The sequence below is a fragment of the Eretmochelys imbricata genome, chromosome 3 (genome assembly GCF_965152235.1).
Source record: "Eretmochelys imbricata isolate rEreImb1 chromosome 3, rEreImb1.hap1, whole genome shotgun sequence".
Classification (NCBI taxonomy): domain Eukaryota; kingdom Metazoa; phylum Chordata; order Testudines; family Cheloniidae; genus Eretmochelys; species Eretmochelys imbricata.
The window spans coordinates 164,364,792-164,390,944 of NC_135574.1; the positions used below are offsets into that span (position 1 = coordinate 164,364,792).

The 26,153-nt window shown below is 41.2% G+C and overlaps 1 protein-coding gene across 1 annotated transcript in view; it reads left to right on the top strand.

Annotated features, from left to right (window-relative positions):
- The window catches only part of USH2A (usherin), a 568,735-nt gene that overhangs the window by 514,206 nt on the left and 28,376 nt on the right, over positions 1-26,153 (top strand). Inside the window, exons 61-63 of the mRNA XM_077811946.1 lie at positions 10,684-10,911; positions 11,727-13,240; positions 15,165-15,486. Coding sequence (XP_077668072.1) covers positions 10,684-10,911; positions 11,727-13,240; positions 15,165-15,486 — 2,064 coding nt within the window. The remainder of the gene's footprint in view (positions 1-10,683; positions 10,912-11,726; positions 13,241-15,164; positions 15,487-26,153) is intronic.

Genomic DNA, 26,153 nt, shown 5'->3' on the forward strand with positions numbered 1-26,153 from the left:
AAAGCATGGTAAGAGGATGATGATGGATGTCTTTAGGACATACTTTAAGGATGTCACCCACGCAACTTTAACATCAAGTGAGAAAATGGATACCACCTAAGAAGAGAAAAAGAGGGTGACCTCGAGAAACGTTATGCTGAACAGTAGAGAAAGAAGCCAAATCCATCAACATGCCACTCAGAAGCCTGAACAGACCAACACAAGACTGAAATAAATGGAGGGAAGTAGTAGATGCCCTGTGCACCTGTGGGTGTGGAAAGATGAAGAAAGAAGAACCTGAGATGCCTAGGACCCAATTTTTTTTCAGAGTACTTAGCATTATATAGCACTTTCTACATTCAAAGCACAGCTCCAATTGACTTCAGTTGCAGCTGTGAGTGCTTATGCAAGTTAGACCCAAGCATCTCAAGTTGAGCACCCAGAAATGACGAATGCACAAATACTGACTACCTGTGAAAAGTTTGCTTTAAGTGATATGCCTAGCATAAACCAGGAACTCTATGGTAGAGGCATGGATAGAATCCAGTTCTCCAGGGCAGCAGTCAACTGTCTTCACCAAGAGTCAGTACTTTCTCTTCCTGCAGTCTCCTGCATCATTCACTACACATCTTCTTCGTCGGCAACAAATGAGGCAGGGTCCTAAAGACAACAGTTTCCTTCACTACACAACCCTGATTCATCCCCCCGTGTAGGTCCGCCCTGTATACTGAATGCGCCAGGAGTCCTGGGGCAAAAAAAAAGTATGTGAAAATGCCATTAAAGACTATACAATAGCGCATACACACAAGAAGGTTGAGTTAAGGTTGTACAGGTATTTCCCAACTTTTGAGGGCTGGCTTTGCTTATGCGGTATTTTTAACATATTTTTGGTGTGTTTTTTCCTAGGTTTTTAAAAAAGCAAATTGAAAAACAAATTCCAGCACAGTTCAGCAGCAGATCTGGAACCTTTTGGCTCAAAGCCATTGAGTCAACAGAGTAACTGATAGCAGTAGTAGGTTGCCTGGCACTAAAGGGGGGAAGGGAGACACACACTTTACTGGTGGGTTTCACAGATATTTGCTGACCACCAAGGAAAAATGAGACTCAGGACTCTTCAAGGAGTGTGTTCTAGTGATCACAACCCTTCCGTCTCATGTCCTCCAGCCTGTCTCTGTCCCAGTCCTGTATCTTCCTCACCCCTGGCTACTCATCCCAGACCCATTTTCTTTGCCATCCACTCCACTCCTGAGACATCTCATCCTAGTCCCAGTCTCCTTACCCAGCCAGTTTCCCTGCTTAATTCCCCATCTGAGTCCCACTCTCTTCCTCTCCCAGTCCCTTTCCTGCCTCGAATCCCTGTCTCCAATCTCCTTGCCCAGCCAGTCTCAGTTCCACCTCTTGGCTCCCTGTCCAATCCATCTCTCCCCACTGCCCCAGCTTGCAGTTGCCCCATTCTCTCCATCTCCTCCTCCCGTCATAAACACTGGCTGTCAGTAGCAGTCTCCCTCCACAAGCTCCTCATCCAATCTTAGTCTTCCTCATCCGAGGGCTAATTCTTTGTCGCAGTCTCTCTCATCCCTGTATCCTTGTCTCACTCGATTTGCCCAGCCACTCCCAGTTCTTTCCCCGCAGGCTGGCATCTCATTAGATCTTCCCCTCACCCTCAATTCCTCCCACCACTGGTTCCCAACCCCAGTCTCCTTTTGCAGCCAGTCCCAGTCTTCCTCCAACCTCCAGCAACTTGTCTGATCTCAGTGTTCACCAGTCAATTAGTTCTCAGTCACACACACCCTTGTTCCCTCACCCCACCCCAATTATTTGCCTAAATTCCCTCCTGCCTTCTGGCTCTCAGTTCCAATCTCCTTGCCCTGCCAGTCATAATATTCCTTCCTGCCATCCTCCAGCCAGTGCCAGTTTATTCCCCTGGCTCCCAGCCCAAGTCTCTGTACCCAGCCAGTCCCAGGCTCTCCTCGAGTCTTCTTATGCTGCCAGCCATGGTTTCTTTCCCCACTTCCAGGCCCAGTCTCATCAAGGTCCTTGACCCAAATTACTCCTTTTATTCCCCTGGTTTGTATGTAGGAACTCTGGGGGGATGGGGCATGCTCTGTTGTGATGGGGCATGCACAGTCCGGCTACATGTAAGAATTGTGAGGGAATGAAACATGCTCAGCTGCTATGTGGAGCATGTGCATATGCAGTCTAGTCAGCACTAGGAGCTGTGGGAGGCTCAAGCCTTGCTAACGGAGGATGAAATCTTTGGAGCATGAGCATGTACAAACTGAGATTTTTTTCAAAGGCTTATAACTTGGCCAAAATTGGGTGGATTTGTATTGGGACAGCAAAAGGCCACTCCCGGCAAACTTTCAATTCCATACTCCAAAAGCCTGGGAACACTAGATATTCTTAAATAAAAGGTAGGCAGGATTTTTCTAACATTGCAAAACAACTTATTGTTTCCTAACCTCATTTTCAGAAACAGCTGAACCATTGTGCCTGAAACTTTCCAAAACCATTCAGCCTGAGGCAGACACTCAGCATGGAAAATTTCAGCCTAAATGGTTAATGTTTGTCAAAGTTACAAGCAACTAAAAACAGGATGTTGTAAGAGGAAGCATTGGGCAATCTAAACTAGAGGTGGTGCTATCATGGCAATGGTAAATTGGACTCAAATTCTGCAGCAAGTTCCCCTGAAACCTATGACAATCCAGTGCAGAAATCTGGTGACTGACAGCTACATTTAAATTTAAAAATGGAAATCTTATTGAATAAAATATGGAAATGAATACTACAGTCAATATGTTGGCCCCCGTGTTCGTTGATTTAAAAAATGAATTTTGTTTATTTTATTCAGTCCCCAGATTTTAAATTTGTACTTAAAGCATTGATTTTTTTTATTGACAGCCCATATTCCATTGTAGAGGTTGTTGGGGGAAAGTTTAAAGTGTTAGTAGCTGGATAAGGAGCAGTTGGGACGTTTGGTACCCAAAAAGATGTGGGAGGTAGTTTGAGATTGTGGGCTAGAAATATTATTAACTAGCTATTTCAGCTAAAGTGAGTTGAAGTTTAAATTATTACATTAAAATTGTCATTTTTAGGGGGTTTTAGCATTAACCCAGTGGGATGCTCACACCTTTCAGAACTATTGTTTCATGCTCTCTACAGATTCAGCTGGATTAATATTGCATTGATTTCCATTTGGTTAACTTGTAAAAGGCTTTCTTTACAACCATAAGGACTAGAACCCTAATGGTTTAAAAATGAAAATTTATATTACAGACCGTATTTGTGAGAGGAGCAGAACTGCAAAATATGTGGGGTTCTGAACATGAGTTAATCGATAAGAGTTCAAGGGCAAGAATATGTGGGTGGATCAGCACTGGTGGGCTTCAGGAAAGGAGTGGCTTTTAAGGAGGAACTTGAAGGAGAAGAGGGGAGGGCACATGGAGCATACAAGTAAAAGTATGCTACAAGTGACGTCCACGTGAAGGGGGTGGTATGTGATATGCACCTCACTGCATGATAAGGAGACATGGATGCTATAACTAGAGAGAGGACTGAGAGTGTGGACCTGGCTGAGGATTAAGAGGAGATATAGGCAGGAGTTGGGGACAAAGTGGAGTCATGTGGAGCCTTGAAGAGGGGAATTGGAGAAGAAGTTAGTAACAGAGTTGGGGGTGGGGGGGTGACACGGTTAGAATGCCAGTGTAATGTACCCTGCAGGTGGGCTTTTCTAAAGCACTAAGTGATATAAGAGCACAAGTTTCATCACAAATCAATGAGAATTGTCCTTCTATGTTACTTATAAAGGACTGGTTGTTAGGCACCTAGATGCCTTTGAAAATCCCATTATTAGTGCTTTAGAAAATGCCACTCTGCACCTTTTATGCTAATTTAGGCCAAAATTTCCAAATCTGAGTGCTTGAAGGTATGCTCCTAAATCCTTATGAAGGTACCCAGCTATAAAGGGCGTGATTTTCAAAAGTACCAAACACCTTCAACTCCCATTGACTTCACTGAGTGCTCAGCACCTCTGAAAATGACTTTAGGCTCCCAAGTTGGAAAATGTTGTTCTTGGTCTAAAAATGAGCAGTCAAAGATGGCATTGTTTAATACTCAGGACCAAATTCATGTAAATTATTGTAGCTTATGCACCAGCATGGTGGAACGGTGGAGTTAGAGCAGGAAAAGCAACTATTAGGAGGGTATAAGAAAGTGTAAGATAAAACAGCTTTGTTTCATACCCTCCTGTTGGATGCATTTAAGAACATAAGAATAGCCATACTGGGTCAGACCAATGGTCCATAGCCCAGTATCCTTTCTTCTGGTGGCCAGGTGCTTCAGAGGGAATGAACAGAACAAGCAATCATTAAGTGATCCATCCCCTGTCACCCATTCCCACCTTCTGGCAAACAGAAGCTAGGGACACTTCAGAGCATGGTTTTACATCGCTGCCTATCCTGGTTAATAGCCATTGATGGACCTATCCTCCATGAACTTATCCAGTTCTTTTTTGAATGCAGTTATAGTCTTGGCCTTCACAACATCTGGCAAAGAGTTCCACAGGTTGACTGTGTGTTGTGTGAAGAAATACTTCCTTTTCTTTGTTTTAAACCTATAGTTTATTCATAGCCCCTACCCTTGCCTCCCACTGTACAAAATTATACCAAATTATGATGGAGAAATGTACACGACTTTATACATCACGTCTGAATTTGGCCCTAAGACTTTCTGAGCAAAGACGGTAGCAATGGCCACATTGCCCCTTCTATGTACCTGTCAAGGGAGACTGGTAAAGAGGAAAACTGATAGGTTCCCTTTGTGCAGTATTTCCCCACTGGTGGGGCAAAGCTTACCTTACACAAAATGATAAGGGTCTACGATCCCCAGTACCTGGTGATCCCCTCAGAGGCCCTGTGCCTTGCACCAACTCCAGGGAACCTCATTCTCCTTTCCAGCTGCCCGGCAGTGCTGCTCAAATGGAGCCCTCCCAAATGATTCATACCCCTAGAACCTTGTCAAGGGAGATTCCATAGGATGGATGGCTCTGTGGAAAAGGTGCTGAATTATCTTTGTATAGGATTCCTCGCTGATATCTGGTGGAATGTTAAAAAACAATGCATGGATCCCTAACCCACTGGAGTTCATTATAGGTGGGGGGGCGTGGGGTGTCTGTTGCCACCAAGGAGCGTAGGGTATTGTACTTGTAGGAGGAATGATATGGCTCCTTGACATTGTGTTGAAGAAACCTGAGGGACGTTGGGGGATGTAAAGTGAAAATAGAAAAAAAGGTGAGAAATAATTTTCCTTACAGTATACTGAAAATAGAAATAATCTGGACAATTACCGTAGCTGATTAATGACTGTCTGCATTTTGATGATTACCCCCAAAGAAGTGATAAATGTCCATATTACCTGTTCATCAGCTCTCAAATGGTACAGTAGCTCTCCTAATATGGCAATTATTTTTCAAAATCATACCCTGAATCTAAGGCATAAGGGTAAGGTGAGTTATCTTAAAATAGAGTGCATCAGATCAATAGATTCAAAGATGAGTAGGTTGTGTGGCTTTATGCAGTTTAAACATTTGTGCAGGGAGTCTACCCGCACAGAGTATTATTGACAGCTACAGATCAATGCTAATTTTTGATCATTTTCAACCTACAAAAACCTCTTGACCCTGTTATCACCTTTGGGGCACTTCAAGTAGTCAAAAGCAATCACAGTAGACAGGGTAAAACTGTCAGAATTCTTAAGACTCTGAGCAGTCTTGACCACCCTGTAGGAGCAGGCTACTCAGGAGAGGTTAGTCAAGAAGACATGCACATTGCATTCTGGATGCCACTGCCTTTCAGCTGCCTGAAAGACTATGCTAATTTGTTTCTGGACTTTAAGTGACTTCAGTGCTCATGAATTAAAAAATAAACAAACAAAAGAGGCAATCTGAAGTGAGTCTAAATGCATAAATTATTCATGCTTCATATTCCCTCATTTTATATTTTGAAAGTATGTTAAAACAAGTATGTTATTTTAAATAACTTTTCTTTGATCATAGTTTACAGTCAGAGCAGTGAAATTAGCTGGACAAAGTATTTATTGTTATCTGTTTATACTGCAACTCAAAATGTGCTAGATACTTTACAGCAGTGGTTCTCAATCAGGGATACCCACACCCCTGAGAGTATGCAGAGGTCTTCCAGGGGGTACATCAGCTCATCTAGATATTTGCGTAATTTTACAATGGGCTACGTAAAAAGCACTAGTGAAGTCAGTACAAACTAAAATTTCATATAGACAATGACTTATTTATACTGCTTTAAATACGATACACTGAAATGTAAGTACAGAATTTATATTCCAATTGATTTCTTTTATAATTACATGGTAAAAATGAGAAAGTCAGCAATTTGTCAGTAACAGCGTGCTGTGACACTTTTGTATTTTTATGTCTTATTTTGGAAGTAAGTAGTTTTTAAGTGAGGTGAAACTTGCGGGTATGCAAGAGAAATTAGCCTCCTGAAGAGGGTCTGTAAAGGTTGAGAACCACTGCTTTACAGAACACACAGAAGGATGTGGTCCCTATGTGGAGTAGACTTCAAAGTTGTGCAAGGATGTGGCTACAGAGACCGGAGGTCATCCTCCATTTTTGAAGGTGTGGTTCTGGACTGCCGGGGGCAGAACAGACTGTGGCTGGCTGCATCTTTCAGCAAGAGTTGGTCAGAAATTTTCTGACAAAACAGTTCAGTTGGAAAATGCCAGCACACCAAACCTAAGTTTTTTCACAAAAGTGAGTCAGGTATGATTAACTTTCTCCAAACCACTTCTGAAACCTGCCTGGTTCCCTGGCAGCTCTCTGCCATGCGCTCTGCCCAGGGACTGGGGACCACAGGCTTTGAGGGTCTGTAGCTCCAGAGCAGTCAGCATGGCAGGGTTTTCAGGCTCACTGTCCTGGAGCCAGACTCCGGGAAGTCCTGGGAGGCCCAGCTCCAGCCAGGGCTCTGAGGATATGTCTGTACTGCAGCTGAGAAATGTGATTCCCATTGTGGGTAGACAGACTCACAGTAGCTCAGCTTGAGCTAGCATGCTAAAAAGGGCATTGTTGATATCGCTGCCCAAGTCCAAGCCTGCCAAATCCCCTGGCCCAAGCTTGCACGGCTAGAGCAAACCACCGCCAGTGCTGCAACATCCACATTGCTATTTTTAGTGCGCTAACTTGAGCCAAGCTGGTGCAAGTCTCTCTGCCTGCGCTGGGACTCTCACCTCCCAGCTGCAGTACAGGCATGCGCTCAGAGTCAAGGCTCCAGGAGCCTGGAAATTCTGGGGGCTCTCGGGGCTTACAACTGGCAGTCAAGTAACTTTACTCGCATGAGTAGCCCCCAGTAAATCTAACAGGAGCACTGCTGATGTGAATACAGTTAATTAAACACCTACGTGTTTGCAGGATTAAGCCTAACGTAATGACCTAGTGACTGAGAATAATAAGCCATAAACAGCAAGGATGGGAAGGACAGTGGTTACAGCCATCAGATCTCACGGTTACTCAGTTATGGTTTGCAAACATCTTGAGGTTTGTTAGTTTTTAATGGTGAATGAATTCACTCCTTGTAGGCAATATGGAAGCAGTGGATATTTGAATGTGGAGAGTGGGTGGCTTTACAAACAAGGATTGGGAGGGTGTTCCATGCAATGGCCTTGATCCTGCAATCTGATCCACGGGTGTTGACTTCTGATCTGCAGGGGTGAACTCTTACGATGATAAAGAGTTCCACTGAAGTGGGTTTAGTTCTCAGTGGGCAGAGGGGGTCCGCCTGTGTGAATCAGATTGCAAAGTCAGGACCATAGGGGCTGCATGAGCTAGACCCAGAGTTGGAAGGAGTGATGAGAATGCTGTTCCTGGTTTTAAGAAATACCCCATTCTATACTTAAATATCCCCAAAGATTGCTGTGATACACTTTGTGAGATGTAGTGTGATTGGCCGTTACTATAGAATACCATAATATTTGTGAACTAAAAATCACGTGAAAGAATGTTAAATACTATTAAATTAAAGACATTATCATTAAAACATTATTCCACCCTCTTTCCAGTGTTATAAAGATCAACTTTTGATCTGAGTCACTGGGGGGATGTGCGGGATAAAGCCTTAGCAGCCTATTCCAGGAGAACTTCTCCCTAGCATGTTTTAAAAAAAATAATACCTGTAAATATTTTGCTCTTCAAGAAGTGTCTGTAGGAGCCAGGGATCAAGCCATCCCTGGCAAGAATGGTTTTGCAGTCTCCAGAGGACAGGATGAACCACAGGCAGGGAAATCCCTCCATCTCTGTTTTAGTTCAAACACTGGGGAGGACTATAAATAATTAAACATTAGGAGTTAGTGAGAAAGCTATAGAGGATTAGTGGAGCAATGCAATTTTTCTTTTTATTTAAGAAAATTCTCTATTTTGTAGCATTGTTGCCACTAGAACCGTCCCCTGATTGTATGGTTGACAAGAAGCAGAGCCATTGATTTTTGTCTGATGCTTATATTCCTGTGTTTGAACCTTCCACAAGCCTTTGTGTAACAACTCAGAAGCGATAATTTAATGTCATGTGGTCCCTCCTCTCCCCGCCCCCCGAACCATTGGATGTAAATTTTAGGCTTTTAAAAGTTCTGTTTTAAAGGCTATTAGATAACTTGTCCTCATAAAAACTATTAATACAGACCACAGCCAATTGTAAAGCTAATTTTAATCATGTTTTGTGCCAACATAATTTCTGATGCCAGATTTTTATGCCAAGCATGAACTTCAATTTGAGCTCTGTACTTTAACCTACAGTTCATAATTTTGCATTCAGCTGTATAGGGGTTTGGCTGTGGCAGTTTGAATGCTTCCACTTTCAAGGATCTAAGCCATAAATGTTTATTAAAAGAATCTATAATGAAATCAGTTTTGTTATTTTTTTAATGGCTGCCTTGAGTATGTTGGATGACTGAATGCAGGTTGTTAATCATTAAGTACTCATGTTACAAAAAGCGTTTGATAGTATTGCCATCTAGGGGCTGAACTAAATTCTCCATACTGAAATAAACTGTAATTGAACAGGTGCTGCTATTGACACTATACATATGTTTTTGCTTTATAGCCCACATGCTTTCCATGTTTCTTATGACAAAAGATATCTCTAAATGTCCCACAGCAGCCAACACTTTTCTATATATAATCTGTTCGAGGTGATTGCTATTTGCATTTGAGCTTATGCTTTTTTGGCAGTGATGACTGGGAATTCCTAACAAGGAATTATATTTTTTTTTTTTGCATTATTAATCTTGTCAGTGTTTGCCCTGTTTAACGGGAAGAGGAATCATTTATCAGAAAAATATGTTTATCATTTGTATTTGTGTCATCTTCAGATTTAATATTCATAATGGTCATTCGGATGTGGTGCTGTATTTATCTAAAGCACTAACTCCTTGTGGGGAAATAACTGTTTAAATATTTATGATCTAACTTTTAATATTTAAAAAAGAAATTAATATTTCTGTAAAATTTGTATCAGTCTGGTAGCTTAACAAATGTTTAAATATTAAACAATTTCTAGTGTTAACATTTAACAACTTAATATGACTTATTGAAGCAAGGAAATTGACTTTAGCAGTTTTTGCTACATAAAGGAAACTAAATTATCAGTCCTTTTCCTGACATCTATGTAATCAATGCAAAAGCAGAATTAAATATATTAGTGGCCAATGGAGAAACTCCCCCGGTCCCCGATGAGATTTATATCAAAATTTGTTAGTCCTCCTGCTTATTTCCAGCCATCTTCTCTTCAAAGTGGGTTTTTCAAATTGTTCTCTATATTTCTGTACGCTACACAGGCCATCATTTTAAGGAAATTCAGAGACCCAAGTACATGTTATCTTGAACTTGTTGTTGGGTAACATCTTAACCATGTGACTTATGGGAGACATTTTACTCCATTTCTAATGGTGATTTAACCTTGGGGATTGTTATATTTTCAAAATGGGAACCAAACTATGCTCTCAGTGATGCTGGTGTACATCCAGATTACATTGCTTTAATTTGCCAGAACATTATGTGATACCAGTCAGTATGATAATCACATGATTCCTGAATACACTATTGGGGGGGGTGTTATTAGGGTGACCAGATGTCCCGATTTTATATGGACAGTCCCAGTATTTGGGGCTTTGTCTCATATACGTGCCTATTACTCCTTACCCCCGTCCCGATTTTTCACACTTGCTGTCTGGTCACCCTGTGTGTGTTGTACAAAGAGAGCCACTGTGACTAGCATAGTACAGATCCTAGAGAGCCTTCAAAGTGATGGCCACTCTGGTCCTGATGCAGCACAGCATTTGAGCACATGCTTAATTTTAAGCATGTATGGAACTACTACTCACATGCTTAAAGTTGAGCATGTGCATAAGTGCTTTGCTAGATAAGGGTCAGAGTGCTCTGCACCTTGCAGAATTGAGCTTACTTAGAAGATCTGCGCCCTACAAACCACAAGAGTTTCTATTTAAGGCTTATCTGCAGTAATGCACATTCAGTGAGCCCAGCTGCCAGATGTGTTACTCTGTGAAATGATTGTGATATCTCTAGAGTCAGAGCACCAGTTGCCCAGTCCAATGCTGGTGTAAACCACAAACACTGATTATTGCCATTTAAACTAAATGAGGTAATGTCTTGTTTTCCTGCTGCAGGGAACAAAGCATCAGGCTCACTTGTTTGGACTGAAACCTTTTACTATGTATCACATTAACGTTGTGGCTGTAAACAACGCTGGCCAAGTTTCGAGTCCCTGGACTTCTGTGACCACGCTAGAAGCTTCACCAAGTGGTCTGAGCAACTTCACTGTAGAGAAAAAAGAGAATGGCAGGGCATTGTTAATTAAATGGTCAGAGCCTTCCAAACCCAATGGAGTAATTAAGGTAATCTTTATCCTGAAACCTCGTTCATCACAGTTTAAAGGAAAATGCCAAATATCATGTCTGAAAACTTTTGCTAAAATTCACTAGACTTAAAAAGGAGTTATTTGAAGACACCCATCCCACCCGACCCCACCCACACACAACTGCGCAAGCATGGTGTGGTGAAGAGATTGTCTGAGCAATGCTTACTTTCTAAGTAAATGCAAATTCAGATATTTATTGCTACATATTGCTACATTTCTTGCAACTGTGAGTATCTAGAACACTGAAGAAATCCTGCCCTTCAAAGTCACGGGAAATAATATTTTAAAAGCTATGTTTTCAGGCCTAATGAGTTTAATATCGCTCTTCATTATATAGAAAACCCACATTAGGTTTTGTTACAACAAAGTTCAATAGAAATGTTGCTATGAAGTTTGGGGGTTTCTTTTAAACAGTTTTTGTTGGGGTGTAAATATTAACCTGCAATGGCCCTTACCTTATGGTATTTGAGAGCCCTGAAATGAAACTGACTAGAAAGTAAATATAATCAAAAGTGAAACTGACTAGTATATTTTCACTGCCCAAGATGAGTGAAATCCAAAAAGCAAACAAATCATCATTAATTGTGAAAAGTAGGTTAAAATATTCTTTCAGCGTTAACAAGCTAAAATGTTGTTAATAAGGAGTTAAGGAAATTAGTTTCTGGATCACAAGTTAATAATCCTTATTAAGTTATGAAGATAAACATTGTATCTAAATAAGTATCTCACCTAGAATTAATTTTCAAATTCTCCAACTGATGATTTCCCTTTCTTTCTTTTTTTCTCTCTCAGACATACAGTATTTTAAATGACGATAATATGGAATATAGTGGTTTATCTCGTCAATTCCTGTTTAGACGCCTGGAGCCTTTCACACTGTATACTCTAGTACTTGAGGCTTGCACTGTGGCAGGTTGCACTCGCTCTTCACCACAGCCAGTCCAAACAGATGAAGCACCCCCTGCGTCTCAGCTGGCACCTGTAATCCAGTCAGTTAATGCTACCAACATTGAACTGAGCTGGTCTGAACCAATTAATGCAAATGGAAAAATAATTCACTATGAAGTTATTCACAGATGCACAAAAGAAAATGCTTCAGGGAACAAAGCAACAACAGAAGAGAAAATTGTTTTCACAGAATATAACACTGAAAATAAAACATTTAAATATAATGATAAAGGTTTACAGCCATGGACAAGGTATGAATATAAAATACGTGCATGGAATTCAGTGGGCTATACTGATAGCTCTTGGTCAGTAGCAAAGACTAGTCAAGCTGCTCCTAAAGGTCTTGCTACACCTAGGTTAACCTATGTATCGGTTAACCCTCATAAAGTGCTCATTTCATGGCTCTCCCCAGAAGAACCAAATGGTGTTCTCCAATCATATCGGCTCCACAAAAATGAGGTTTTGTATCCTTTCAGCTTTGATGCTACTACTTTCAACTATATGGATGAAGACTTACAGCCTTATTCAGTGTACAGTTATGCAATAGTTGCTTGTACAATGGGAGGCTGCTCTACCAGTGAACCAGCCAAAATCCAAACTCTAGAGGCAGCTCCAGCATTAGTGAACCCTCCATCTCTGCAGGCTATCAGTGCCACTCAGATTAATGCGTCTTGGTCACCACCCCAGATTCAAAATGGAGAAATCACGAAGTACATATTAAAATTAAGTGATGAAGAGTATTATGTTGGGAGAGGTTTATCAAGACTGATTTCAAACCTACAGCCTTGCACACAGTATGATTTCACCCTGGTTGCCTGTACAAATGGAGGCTGCACATCTAGCGTATCCCAATCTGTTTTGACGAAGGAGGCTCCACCACTAAATATGGAAGCCCCCACGTTGCGAGTCACAGGATCAGAGTCAATAGAAATCACCTGGAAAACCCCAGCTAATTCTAATGGCAAAATCAGAAGTTATGAGCTGAGGAGGGATGGAGCTCTTATTTATTCAGGTCTGGAAACTCGGTACCTTGACTTCACACTAACACCAGGCATGGAATACAGCTACGATGTAACTGCAAATAATAGTCAAGGAAGCACCACTAGCCCACCAGCTAAAATTAGAACCCACCCTTCTGCTCCATCTGGAATGTTACCTCCTCGACTGCAGGCATGGGCCCCAAAGGAGATTTTGGTGGCCTGGGATCCTCCGACAAAAGTCAATGGTGATATAAAAAATTATACGATCTCTATTCGCGAGCCTGCTGAAATGGGAAAGAAAACTGTTGACTTTGACACCTCTCACATTTCTTTTGTTAGACAGTCCTACATTGCAGCAGACCTAAAACCCTACCACAGGTATGTTCTGAATACTTAGTTTTGTTGAATGAATATCACAGGATCATTCAAAAAGTTTGAGACTGGGTTACTATTTAAACCTGTCCTAAAGAATGAAAAAGGAGGTTTGAGGGGGGACCTCACATTTTCTTCAGTCGAACAGATGGTCAGATCCCCACAGTTCTCATTCCCACAAAGTCCGCACTAAGACAAGATAAATAAAAATCAACTGTCTACCTTTTCAGTAGAGGATGCAAGGGACAGCTTGGGGCTCCTTTGCAGACTCAAGCTCAAAGCCCTGCCCAAACCCCACACTTTTGGAAGGCAGTTGTGTTCAAGAATAGTTTTTCCTTGTTTTATAAACCAAATTAAAATATAAAACAAAGATCTGTGGGGCAGTTCATCTCTGGTGTATCTGCACTAAGGACAGCTGAGTTATACCAGGGATGAATTTGTTTTTTGTGTGTTTAAAGCACAGACTTGCTGTTTAGATTTTAGAGCAAGCTATATTTAAAATAGTGTACCAGATTTAAGTGAGAACAAACTTGCTTGTTTTTGTAAAAGTATCTTTTATTCAAATTCTTGATTATTTAATCACCACCTCTTATCTATTTGTGTAGCAGTTTGTTTTTATTCCTTAAATTGTCGACAACTCTTTCTACAAGGTACCTGTAAATAATCTAAATCCTAAGAGAGAGTAATAATATGGTATAGTTAATGTTTTGTAAAATCAAGGCAATAGTCCAAAAAGGCAAAGATTATATGGCTCTTCAAGTACTTTCAATTCAGCTATTATTGTAATTTAGTGATGTTGACCGTTTGATCTCCCTGTGATATTATCTCTGATATGTAAAGAAGGAAATGGAGGCCTCATCAGTATATAATTTCTTGGAAGCTTTGGAGTCTGGTTTTCATGCTTTAGCTTGAGCCATTCCCTGGGAGCTCTGCTGGGCCATGTTAGAGCAGCAAAGGGCCAATGACTTTATGCTAATAAATCCACTTTGTAATACCGAATACCTCCAACCTGGCCTTCTGCACCCAAACAAAGACCTTTCTGGCCAACATTAACCCAGTTACATGCTGGTTTATCAATCATCAAGATGCCTCGATCCCAGCCAGAAAAATTTAACTCACTCAATCAATTATTTTTGTCTTGGACCTGGTCTCTTGCCATTTGGAATGGTGTATCTGTGTGTGTCTCTATTTGATTAATGTTTTCCTTCCTTCCTTTTTTTTTTAATGTGATCTGTTTGTGTCTTTAATACTCTCTCCAGCTGATCATTTACAGAATAGCTGTCAGTCAGCCTTGGAAACCTGTCCCCCTCAATGCGACTGACCTCTGAGCACATGCTCAGTGAAACTTGTCACTACCAGGCCTCACTCTCCAAACTTGGACATAGGGGAAACAGGATATAAATTCTGTCTGAGTGAGGCAGATCGAGTGGAAGATTGCTGTGCTCTGTGGTCAATGGAGACATTTTTATCTCCTGAGTCTGTATGACAACGGGTGGGTCACAATGTCCATATAATTTCTCTGGCAAGCACTTGTGGAAGACATGTTTTCTGTTTAATACAAAGAAATGGCAGACTGAGAGAAATTAAAAGCAGACATTTCACTTTAAATGGAAACGTAAACACTACTGCATCACATTTTCATTAATAATGACCCTGTCCAACAGCCCTTTCTCGTCTGGGTGGTCCCATTTATTTTACTCACACAAATGAGGACAGCCACATGAGGGTTGCAAGATCAGACCCACAAGAGGAAATTACATCATACCTTCACCACGTTAATGTGAGTTGATTTCTTCCTCAAAAATATGGACACAAATAAAGGAAAACTCCTCTCTTTCTAAACAACCTTAATTGATTCTGATCTTATGTGTAGTGCATATGTACAGTTGTAATGCTCTTATTGACTGGTTTCTGATTTGTGTTTCCACAGATATGAAGTACAAGTTCAAGCATGCACATTGCAGGGATGCACTAATAGTGAATGGGCATCCATACAGACTCTGGAAGCACCCCCTGAAAAGCAGCCTTCCCCTCTCATAGAGATGCAGACAAGCTCTGATGGATTCCAGTCATTCACATCTATTCTGTGGACTGGTCCCCAGCAGCCAAATGGGAAAATTTTATATTATGAGCTTTACCGAAGACAAGCAACTCATTCCCACATAAATTTAGACCTGGTGCTTGTTTATAATGGGACTTTAACATCCTTCAAAGATGCCAAGTTGCTGCCTTATACAGAATATGAATATCAGGTATGAAATGAAGTAAGTTAGCTACAAGGTGTACAGATGTAATTAAGACTTCAGTACACTTCAATAATAAGAGATGCTTGTTCATTATAATTATAAAATACGTTTCAATTTTAATTAAAAAGAAAAGGAGTACTTGTGGCACCTTAGAGACTAACCAATTTATTTGAGCATAAGCTTTCGTGAGCTACAGCTCACTTCATCGGATGCATACTGTGGAAAATACAGAAGATGTTCTTATACATACAAACCATGAAAAAATGGGTGTTTACCACTACAAAAGGTTTTCTCTCCCCCCACCCCACTGGTAAAAGCTATTACCAGCAGGAGAGTGGGGTGGGGGAGAGAAAAACTTTTGTAGTGGTAAACACCCATTTTTTCATGGTTTGTATGTATAAGAACATCTTCTGTATTTTCCACAGTATGCATTCGATGAAGTGAGCTGTAGCTCACGAAAGCTTATGCTCAAATAAATTGGTTAGTCTCTAAGGTGCCACAAGTACTCCTTTTCTTTTTGCGAATATAGACTAACACGGCTGTTACTCAGAAACCTGTCAAATTTAATTGAATTTTAATTTTAATAGTATTGTACTTAAACAATTACTGCACATTTATTTAAAATAGATCAGACCTTGAAGGTAACATTCCATAAGGAATAAATTCATTCAATGCTCTTTTTTCATTTCTTAATCAAAATCATTAATTCCAATTTGTGTGCATTTGTCCATCACTTTAGAGGTACCATCTTATTTTGAAGTGCCAGTTGCTAAAGGGTAACTTGGTCTTGTTAGTAGCTTTATTTCAAATGTGCAAATATTTTTATTTTTACTGTTGCATTAGATTACCTTTTATGGTATGGAAGGGGGGGTGGGCTGATTTTGTTAGTGGACTATTTTATTTTAGGTGGTAGGATTACAAATATATGTCTCACGGTACATTTAAAAGTTAATTTACTGTTGGTGGGTTATTTTTATTTTGTATGTTCATATTCATTTTGTACTTGTTACTTTTCTTTTGAAGTTAAAGGTCCAGCTATGGGACCAATTCTGCTACTTTTGCTGAGTTTGAATACTATTTTACCTCACTATGCAAATGGTTCCATTTAAATCAATGTGACTGTTTGCAGAGTAAGGTACCACTCAGTGAGTGTGAGTAAGGGTTGCAGAAATGGGCCTTCTAAAGTAGTCCTCTTTGATTGCAAAAGTCCCATGACACTGAGGCAGGTGACTTTCTTTAGCCTGTGGTTGTTTTCCATTAATGTCAAAATCACATATCCCTGCATATTGTTCCTTTATCACACAGGATTGCTAGTAATCTATGGCCATATTTGATTTCACATCTGTGCATGTCACTTCCATTGGCCCCCAGCAATGTATCATTTTCTGAAATTCAGTTCATGTTTTCATATGAATCTGGTGAGTTTACACCCTCACCAAAAACTAGCCCTGAATGTGTTAGCAGTAAATGTAAATATATGTAGTTTCATAGCAAAGTGATCACATTTTCACAGATATGAACCAGTACTCTCCTCTGCCGCATAACAGGACACCAGTGGGTCCTCACTCTTGGTTAAGTGCCGCATGATATATTGTGAGTTTTGAGATCTTCATTACGCCATGAATCTCTCCCTCTTTTTTGCTTAAGTAAATGGATTTTTTGAACTTCAAGAACTGTTTTGATTTGAGATGAAAGCTGATGTATTCACAGGGCTGCACTGTTGAACTGTTGAGATTTTCCCTCCTCCCCACCCTGTTCATCTAAGTGGGCATCTGTTTCACATATCAGAGCCTTTTGCAGCTCTGTTCAACTGCTAGTGCAGTGTTCTTCTTGCTGGTTTGGGCCCATACAGAGTTATTTCTAAGGAACTACATTGTTAATATGAACAACACAATCTGTCAAGACAGTCCGACTATGCCTTGAGGAAGGAATACAATGGCTCTCCTTGTCATTGAGCTCCAGTGGCTCCACAATGGTCAGGGAAAGAACCCCAAAGGAACAAGAATGTCAAGAATGACAGAAATGGGTTTGGAATGATAGCAGAGAAATGGATTCACTACAGTGTGTTTAGAAAGATCTTTATTACCAATATGATGATCTAGATCATCTTTTCTTTTTCCTCTGCTGTTGCTGAGATCAGTGAGAGAGATCCTAGATAGCCCCAGGTTGAGAAATGTCATGACTTCCATTAGTTTTGTTCTGAGGAAAAGGACTGGTATCTCTGAGCAGAGTGTTTCCAGTCACGAATGATAGGGCTCCAATTACTGGATTTCCTACTGTTGCTAATAATATAACTCCTTCCTTAAACCTCAGTGAACTGAACAGCACTAGGGACGCTGCGAGGGTTCTTTCCAAAATAGAACATACCACTTAAAGGCTGGAAATGTTTCATGCTTAAAATACTTGAGGGAATATTTTCCTGCAATTAATCCTTTTTTGACCAAAACTGTTAAACCTTTACTGGCAACTGCGTGTGTGTCAGGGATGAAGTCTATGCATTTGTGGATCAAGTATTGGTGTGTATTTGTATTCAGGTTTTCCTTTTTCAGATGTTCTTTAATGCCTCAGGGACCCATATGGACCCACAGTAATGTGAAATCTGTTCGCCTCACGCTATATTAATTTCTTGATGGTAAAATTGCTCTAAAGAATACCAGATCTCATCACTTAACGTGGCCCTGCATGTGCCCTAAGGCATTTAAAAAATCCTCAAAAAGGGAAACCCAAGGGCAAGTGTGTGGGGGCGGGGGAGGTGGGAGGGGAGTTACACTAGAAAATAGTGGCGATTCTCCTCTAGCTGAAGGGCTGGAGCCCTTTATTTTCTGAGCTGAAAGTCCTAGGCTCTCTTCCTGATGCCACAGTTTAGCTTACTGCTACGTTGCCTTTGTGTTTGCCACCACAGATTCATAAGATGGATATCCCCTTGCTTTTTCAAATGACTACAGTTCCACCTTCGTTGCCCCCCCCCCCCCCGCCTAGATGCTGCATTGCCTCTTCATGCTTCCAACACTTTACCAAAAATACTTGAATGCGCATTGTGTTCTTCCGTGCACCAGCCTTTAATTACTTGGTATCTCAATCAGAAGCTCAATCAGTATGGCTTTCAAGTTGTTTTTCATAGCACAGAGACTGTTTGAGTCAAGGGTTTTAATGATTTATTGATGATGTCTGACTCAGGTTGTCTGTATGTTCTAATTTTTCTGGATGGAAGTGCTGCACTTGAGGCAGGAAAAAACTCTGTCTTTTATTTTGGTTCCACTCCATAACTGGGCTGGGCTATCTGGCAAGGCCCTGAATTGGTTTTGTTCCTTCTCGGCCAGCAGCAATTAATTTTGTTCCAGTGAGAGATTTGTGTGTGTGTGTTCCTCTTCTGCTGATGTCACTTGTGCATCCCTCTGGGATCTGTTCGTAGCCCTTCCATTGTTGACAATTTATATGTTGCCTGTGAGACAAATTATTCATAAGTATAGGGCTTGGCTTTCACTATTATGCTGATGAAACCCAGATTTATATTTCACTTAAGCACAGTATTGATTCTGCTGTCTCTGCATTGGAGGCTTGTTTGCTGGACATAAAACTTTAAATGCAACTAAATTTCCTCCAGCTGAATGCAGATAAAATCAAACCTCTGTGACTGGGCCCACTGCAGCACCTCTAGAAATGTTGTTAGTTACCAGGATTCAGTGTGATGGATATAACATTAACATCTAATCTGAGGTCAGAAATTTTGGCGGCATTCTTTTCTGCTGATGTTTTACTGGAAACTCATATGATTGGGCCTGCCCATCAGCCCTGTGGATAGTGTTTTATAAGGGAAGATCAGGGGAACTTTTCAAAAGTACCCGAGTGATTTAGGACCTGCATCCCTAGTTTTTGGCTCTGTGGATGAGGGGAAAGCAGTAGACGTGTTATTCCTTGACTTTAGCAAAGCTTTTGATACAGTCTCCCACAGTATTCTTGCCAGCAAGTTAAAGAAGTATGGGCTGGAAGAATGGACTATAAGGTGGATAGAAAGCTGGCTAGATCCTCTGGCTCAACGGGTAATGATCAATGGTTCCATGTCTAGTTGGCAGCCGATATCAAGCAGAGTCGGTCCTGGGGCTGGTTTTGCTCAATATCTTCATTAATGATCTGGACGATGGCGTGGACTGCACCGTCGGCAAATTTGCAGATGACACTAAACTGGGAGGAGTGGTAGATATGCTGGAGGGTAGGGATTGGATAGAGAGGGACCTAGACAAATTAGAGGATTGGGCCAAAGGAAATCTGATGAGGTTCAACAAGGACAAGTGCAGAGTCCTGCACTTAGGATGGAAGAATCCCAGGCACCGCTACAGACTAGGGACCGAATGGCTAGGCAGCAGTTCTGCAGAAAAGGACCTAGCGGTTACAGTGGACAAGAAGCTGGATATGAGTCAACAGTGTGCTCTTGTTGCCAAAAAGGCTAACGGCATTTTGGGCTGTGTAAGTAGGAGTATTGCCAGCAGATCGAGAGACGCGATCATTCCCCTCTATTCAACATTGGTGAGGCCTCATCTGGAGTACTGTGTCCAGTTTTGAGCCCCACACTACAAGAAGGATGTGGAAAAATTGGAAAGCGTCCAGCGGAGGGCAACAAAAATGATTAGGGGACTGGAACACATGACTTATGAGGAGAGGCTGAGGGAACTGGGATTATTTAGTCTGCAGAAAAGAAGTATGAGGGGGGATTTGATTGCTGCTTTCAACTACCTGAAAGGGGGTTCCAAAGAGGATGGATCTAGACTGTTCCTTCTAGTGGTAGCAGAAGACAGAACAAGGAGTAATGGTCTCAAGTTGCAGTGGGGGAGGTTTAGGTTGGATATTAGGAAAAAATTTTTCACTAGGAGGGTGGTGAAGCACTGGAATGCGTTACCTAGGGAGGTGGTGGAATCTCCTTCCTTTTAGGTTTTTAAGGTCAGGCTTGACAAAGCCATGGCTGGGATGATTTAGTTGGGGATTGGTCCTGCTTTGAGCAGGGGGTTAGACTAGATGACCTCCTAAGGTCCCTTCCAACCCTGATATTCTATTATTCTTAGGTACTTAGGGGCCCAAGGCTAATTGAAAGTCAATGGGACCTAGGCTTCTAAGTGCATGTATCACTTTTGAAAATGGGACTTAAGCTCCTAAATCACTAAGGGCCAGATTTTAAAGGTGATTAGGTGCCAAAGGATGCAGATAGGACCTAGCTGGATTTTCAAAAGGGCCTATGTACCTAACTTCCTACAGATTGGGAATTAGACACTAGGCACTTTTGAAAATCCCACTAGGTACATATATACCCCTTTAGGCACTTAAATACCTTTATAAATCTGGCCATTAGGTGCTTTTGAAAATTTTATCCCATATCCTCAGCTGGTATAAACCAGTGTAGCTCCATGGACTTCGACAGACCTATCCTGACCTACACCAGCTGAGGATCTCGTGCAGCATGTTTAGTCTCTTGCTTCCTAGCCCTTTGGACTGGGAGCACTCTGGAGACAGCATGCCCAGACCCTTGGGAGGAGAGAGCACTGAATGTTGCTTTACAGCAGCCCATCTGGCCAGTCTAAGAGCAGCAATGGTTCATCCAGTTCTTCTCAGCTGAAGGACAGTGTCTGTGGTGAGCACATGTAAGAGGGGGAGCTTAGTTCTTTTCCGTTCGACAGCAGAGTTATTGGTGTATAATGTATTCGCCCTGCTCCTCAGAAAGGTTGTGGTACTTTGGTCCACCTCACCATAACCCCTGAATTATGCAGGAGTTCCAGGACAGATACTTGGAACTTCATTTTTCTGGTATTCTCTGGCCCCTTTCTTCACCTTAATGTTTCTTTCTTGGCTTAGGAACACATCCTGCTCTCCCCTCTGCAAATCCTAACTATCCAAAGGGCAGCAGAAACAAAATTGTTCAGCTCCCCAACAAGGATGGAAGGAGCCCTTACTAGGAACCCTTACCCCTACATGTGGAGCTGTGCTCTGTGGGAAATACACAAGGGGTGTTGAGGGCTGCTGGATCTGCAGCTATGAAGACACATCAGCCAACCAATTTCTCCAGGGAGGGAGGCTGCAGCAGCCACTGAGGGTTCTATCCATCTCTGACCGCTGCAGAGCACTCTTGCTCACAGGTCATTGATTAGGGCTATATGAAGGGTTCGGGAAATGCACTTTGAAAAATACCTGAGAAAGTGGAGAAGCATGTTTTGGCTGCTCCTACAGGACCTTCGAAGGTAGATACGGTTGTATTCCTAATGTTGTTCGGGGGCAGGTTGTTTTGTAAGTTTGTTTAGCTGCTTGTATAATGTTGCTAAGGTAGTGGAACATCCGACTACGGAAAATACGAAGCATTTGAATCCTCTTGGTTGCTTCAAGAAATGATGGTTGTAGTCCTTTGTTTGCTGGCCTGTCTGACAATTTTTTGGCTCGGCTCCAGTTTCTGGTGCTTAGTCCCTGACAAATAACTAAGCAACTCTTCTGGCTTAAAATGGGGTGAAATAAGGGCTGGATCTCTCACTGGCCAGTGTTGGATTTTCAGCAATTGGAAATAACCCTCACCTTTTGTCTCACTTCTTCCCGTTCATCCTTTCAGCTCATCTTTTCCTCTTCCATCCCTGCCAGAAAGATGCAATAAAATGTGATGTCATACATTAAATAAAAATTATTTCTTTCTCTCTGTTCCTTCACTCAGGAGAGCAGATTTTCTCATAAGATTTTTGATACTTCCTAGTTCCATGTGAACAGTGTGTTTCATGATATTTTAGTATTTAGGCTTCTGATGTCAGCCTAGACTTGAAGTTCAGAGGTATGTGTCAATGATTAAACAACCACAACAAAATGACGATAATCAAGTTTTTCCCCCAAAAATAGAGAAAATGTGAAAATTCAGGTTGTTTCTAATTTCATTTGGACCGGTTTGCTTCTACTTAACTCTTAGGGTCTCAGTATTTATACCTCTTCTGAAGACATAATTAGATTGTTTGAAAAACAAAGCGTGAGTGGGACCTCAAAATCAAACAAATGAACATTTCCTTGGGTTCTTGTTCTTTAAAATCCACAGTACCCACTCCACAAAGTGTCCAGATTAGAAGTGAATTGAGGGAACATTCTGATCTCAGTAAATCCAAAGTAACTTTTTGCTTCACTGGTGTAACTGAGATCACAGTTCCAAATACCTCTTACTGCACTGAAATGTGTCCTTCATCTTTGTGGGGTTTATGAAAAGGAGGAGACAGAGAGCAATTTTACAAACAAATTTTTCCACATTCAGAAACCTCAGCTGCATGCCAGTGTATGGCCACAGCAACATCATCCCAGATCCATGCCCACAAGTCATGTGTTTATGAATCCATCCTAGAGTTTTGTTCATTTAACTAAATAATGGTATCAGATCAGATTTATTGGCTTCCCACATTAGCTGTGAACCTATTAAGGTACAACTCTGGCCAGACCTTTTTTTGGTATATTGTGATTCTGACATATTCAAAAGCTATCCTTTAAAAAGACATTAGTGTGAGTACCATGGGAAAATATACTCCAGGGATGTAGATGAATTGATATGATTTCCTTGATTGTATCTTTTTATTTATGAGGCATAATTTATGAGTACTGAAAAGCAAACTAAAATGAGTGATGACTAACTACAGCCAAAGTAATAAATCAGTAGCAGCGAAAGGAGTGGTGATTTTGATCGAATCTATTGAATTAGCTGTTGCCCTTAGCCATTACAGGTATTGGAAAGACCTTTTAATATCTGCTTATCTCTCTCGGGGGAATAGGATAACTATATCATTACATACCCATAGGAAGCAAATTATTAAATTGTCTGCTTTTTAGAGTTAGACCTGTTTACATCTCTTATTAATTACTGGTTTAACAGTGCATTATATGAAACGAGCTGCAGTTACATTTTGACATGTTTTTTGATCCCCAAACTGTTTGCTGTTGTGATATTTCCCCCCAAGAATGGATTTAGCATTAGCATGACTTTTAATGTTTTAATAGTGTTTTGCGATTATTAGTCAAGACATAGAGCAGTGTTAAGAGGATCAAGCTTGGCCTAACACATTACCGAATCATTAGAATCCACATGCCTGAAATCCAGCTTTATGAATGTGATCTACAGGCTTTACTAGGGATGTTAACTAAATGCCAGAGGGGAAGGAGGGTTTTGTAACTAAGGCACTGGACAGGCACTTGGAAAATCTCTGTTAATTTCCTGGCTCTGACACAGACAAGTCACTTCATTTCTTCGTGCCTCATCTCCCCACCTGTAACATGAGGATATGGGACTTCCTTTCTCCCTGTCTTCCCTGACATCTTCCCTGTCTATCTCATTTAGATTGCAAGTTGTGTGGGGGAGGGATCATTTCTTATTGTGTATTTGTACAGCATCTAGCACAATGGGTCTCTGATACTGTTTATGGCCTCTAGATGATGATGATAATAATAATAATAATAGTGTTTTGTTTTGTGCTTTGGGGAGAGGCTGATTCATATCTAAAAGTAACTAGGAAGAAAATGACACCCAGTAGTGACAGTCAGTTTACGTCGCCAGCTAGAGAGGGTTCTACTGTATCTGGCTATACATAGAAGAGGCAATGGTTATCCTGCCTACCATGAGCATTGCCTCCTGGCATTATATTACACCAGAGCACAAAGCAAAATACTATGCAAGTGAGGCCTTTGCCCTAATCACACCCAGTAACTTAATATTAGTTATAAAATTACTAAGATATTTTTCATAGAGAGCTAATAATTTAGTTTAATGAGTTTTATTCCCAGAATGTATGTGCAGTTGTTAAAATACACCCATTGTACTCTATTTGCAAAAAGCGGCCAGTGATTTTGCGGGCCTTGATTTTGGGGTACTCAGCTTTAGACACCTAAGCAGAAGTGCTGAGCAACCTCTTCTGTACTGAAGGAACACTTCTGAAGATGAGGTCTCTTCAAAATGTGTTAAGTGGGCACCCAGAATCGGAGGGATCCCAAATCAGCAGTAATGTCTGAAGACACTTCCTTAAGCAAGGGCCTGATCCAACTCTCTTTAAATTCAATGGGAGATTTGGAATTGACTTTAAAAGGAGCAGAGTTGGACCCCAAGTCCTGTCACACTGTGGAATCCTTGCAGTGCATGTGAGTGGGGCAGAGTAGAGCTGATCCTCAGCATGGCTTTTGCACATGGAAGGGGGGCTCCCTGCTGGTACTGGCTATGCCAGTGCAGAGATGTATTAGCAATGGACCTGGAAAGGGATTGTTAGATCTGCACTTATGCAATGATTGGAAACACCTACATAAGGGATATAAGGCAGGAGTGGTCATTACTCCAGGAGTAGTGGCCATGGAAGGCTACAGAAGGGATACATTGTAGTCCTGTAGCCTGCCTCCAGTAGGGGTGTGATTTTATCCCTTGCACAGTAAAACCAGATTATGTAGGATTTGAAAATTTTCTACCACTATGCTGAAAAATTTAAGGATTTTTGGTAGTCACAGAAATGCACAATTGCCATTTTTGCTGTGTGCACATGGGAGTGCTGTTTGCTAAAATGGTGGGCACTGGCTAAAAGTAGATGTTTCCAGATCCTTAGAAATGCTCTGTTTATGTCCTTAACTCTTTGGCAATGGTAAATCAATCCCTTCCATTGCTGACTGTTAAATTAAAGGATGCTTAGCATAAGGAAATTTCAGCTTCAATAACTGGTTTTTGTTAGGTAGCAATTGTCACCAGCCATATGGGCATCTGCATCAGACTTTATCAAGTTAGTTTGAGGATATCTATTGCATTGTCAAAGTGCTGCCTTGGGAGAACCATGAAGGAGAATTGATCAGCTGTGTTTGTGGTCGTAAATATTTTAGTCTGTGGAAGTTCTTTAACCTCAGTAATAAGAGCAGAGCCTGGGTCATTAGGGCCGCAACACTCAGACATCAAGATTTGCAAGTCCAGATGTGCCTGAAGATTACGGACTATTAATGTACCTGTTGAATCAAGAGCCATCAATGCTATAGGGACCATTTAAATGGCAGTGAATGCATGGGACTTCAGAGACCCTGGGGTCTAAATGTCCCCTAGGAGACTAAATATCCCTAATCTCCTAAACTGCATGAATAACCAGATGAAGAACTAGGCCGTGATGTGGCTGAAAACATTAAATATTCCCCCAGTAATAGGAAAGCTGTGAGAATGCCATATGCCCTACTAAAGCCAGGTGGTTCTTGCAGAGCAAACTTGGTATATCTTGATGTTTCCATTGCCATCTACTAGCTTTGGCCTATCTTGAAGCCATGGGCAAGGAATGGTCTTGTGGTAAGCCACTGCGCTTGGACTCAGGCAGTCTGTGTTCAGTTTCCAGGGCTCTTAGGCAAGTAACTAAATCTCTCCGAATTAAGTTCTCTATCTGTAAAGTGGGCATAATGATATTCCCTGACCTTGCAGCAGTGTTTGTGAGTTAAATTCATTAATGTTGTGAAGCAGTCAGATGCTACAGTAATGAGGATCATATAAGTACCTACCTAGAAAGAACTATTAGCTCCCAGCAAGTCCATCTCCCCCTCAGTTCAGAATTGTTCTTACAGTTTGTTTTCTGGTGTTTTATCCAATCTGGTTTGAAAATTCCCAAATGAATCAGTTTTTACCATTTCCCTTAAGGTACTTCTACAGCCTAATAGATCTTTCTGGCAGGAGG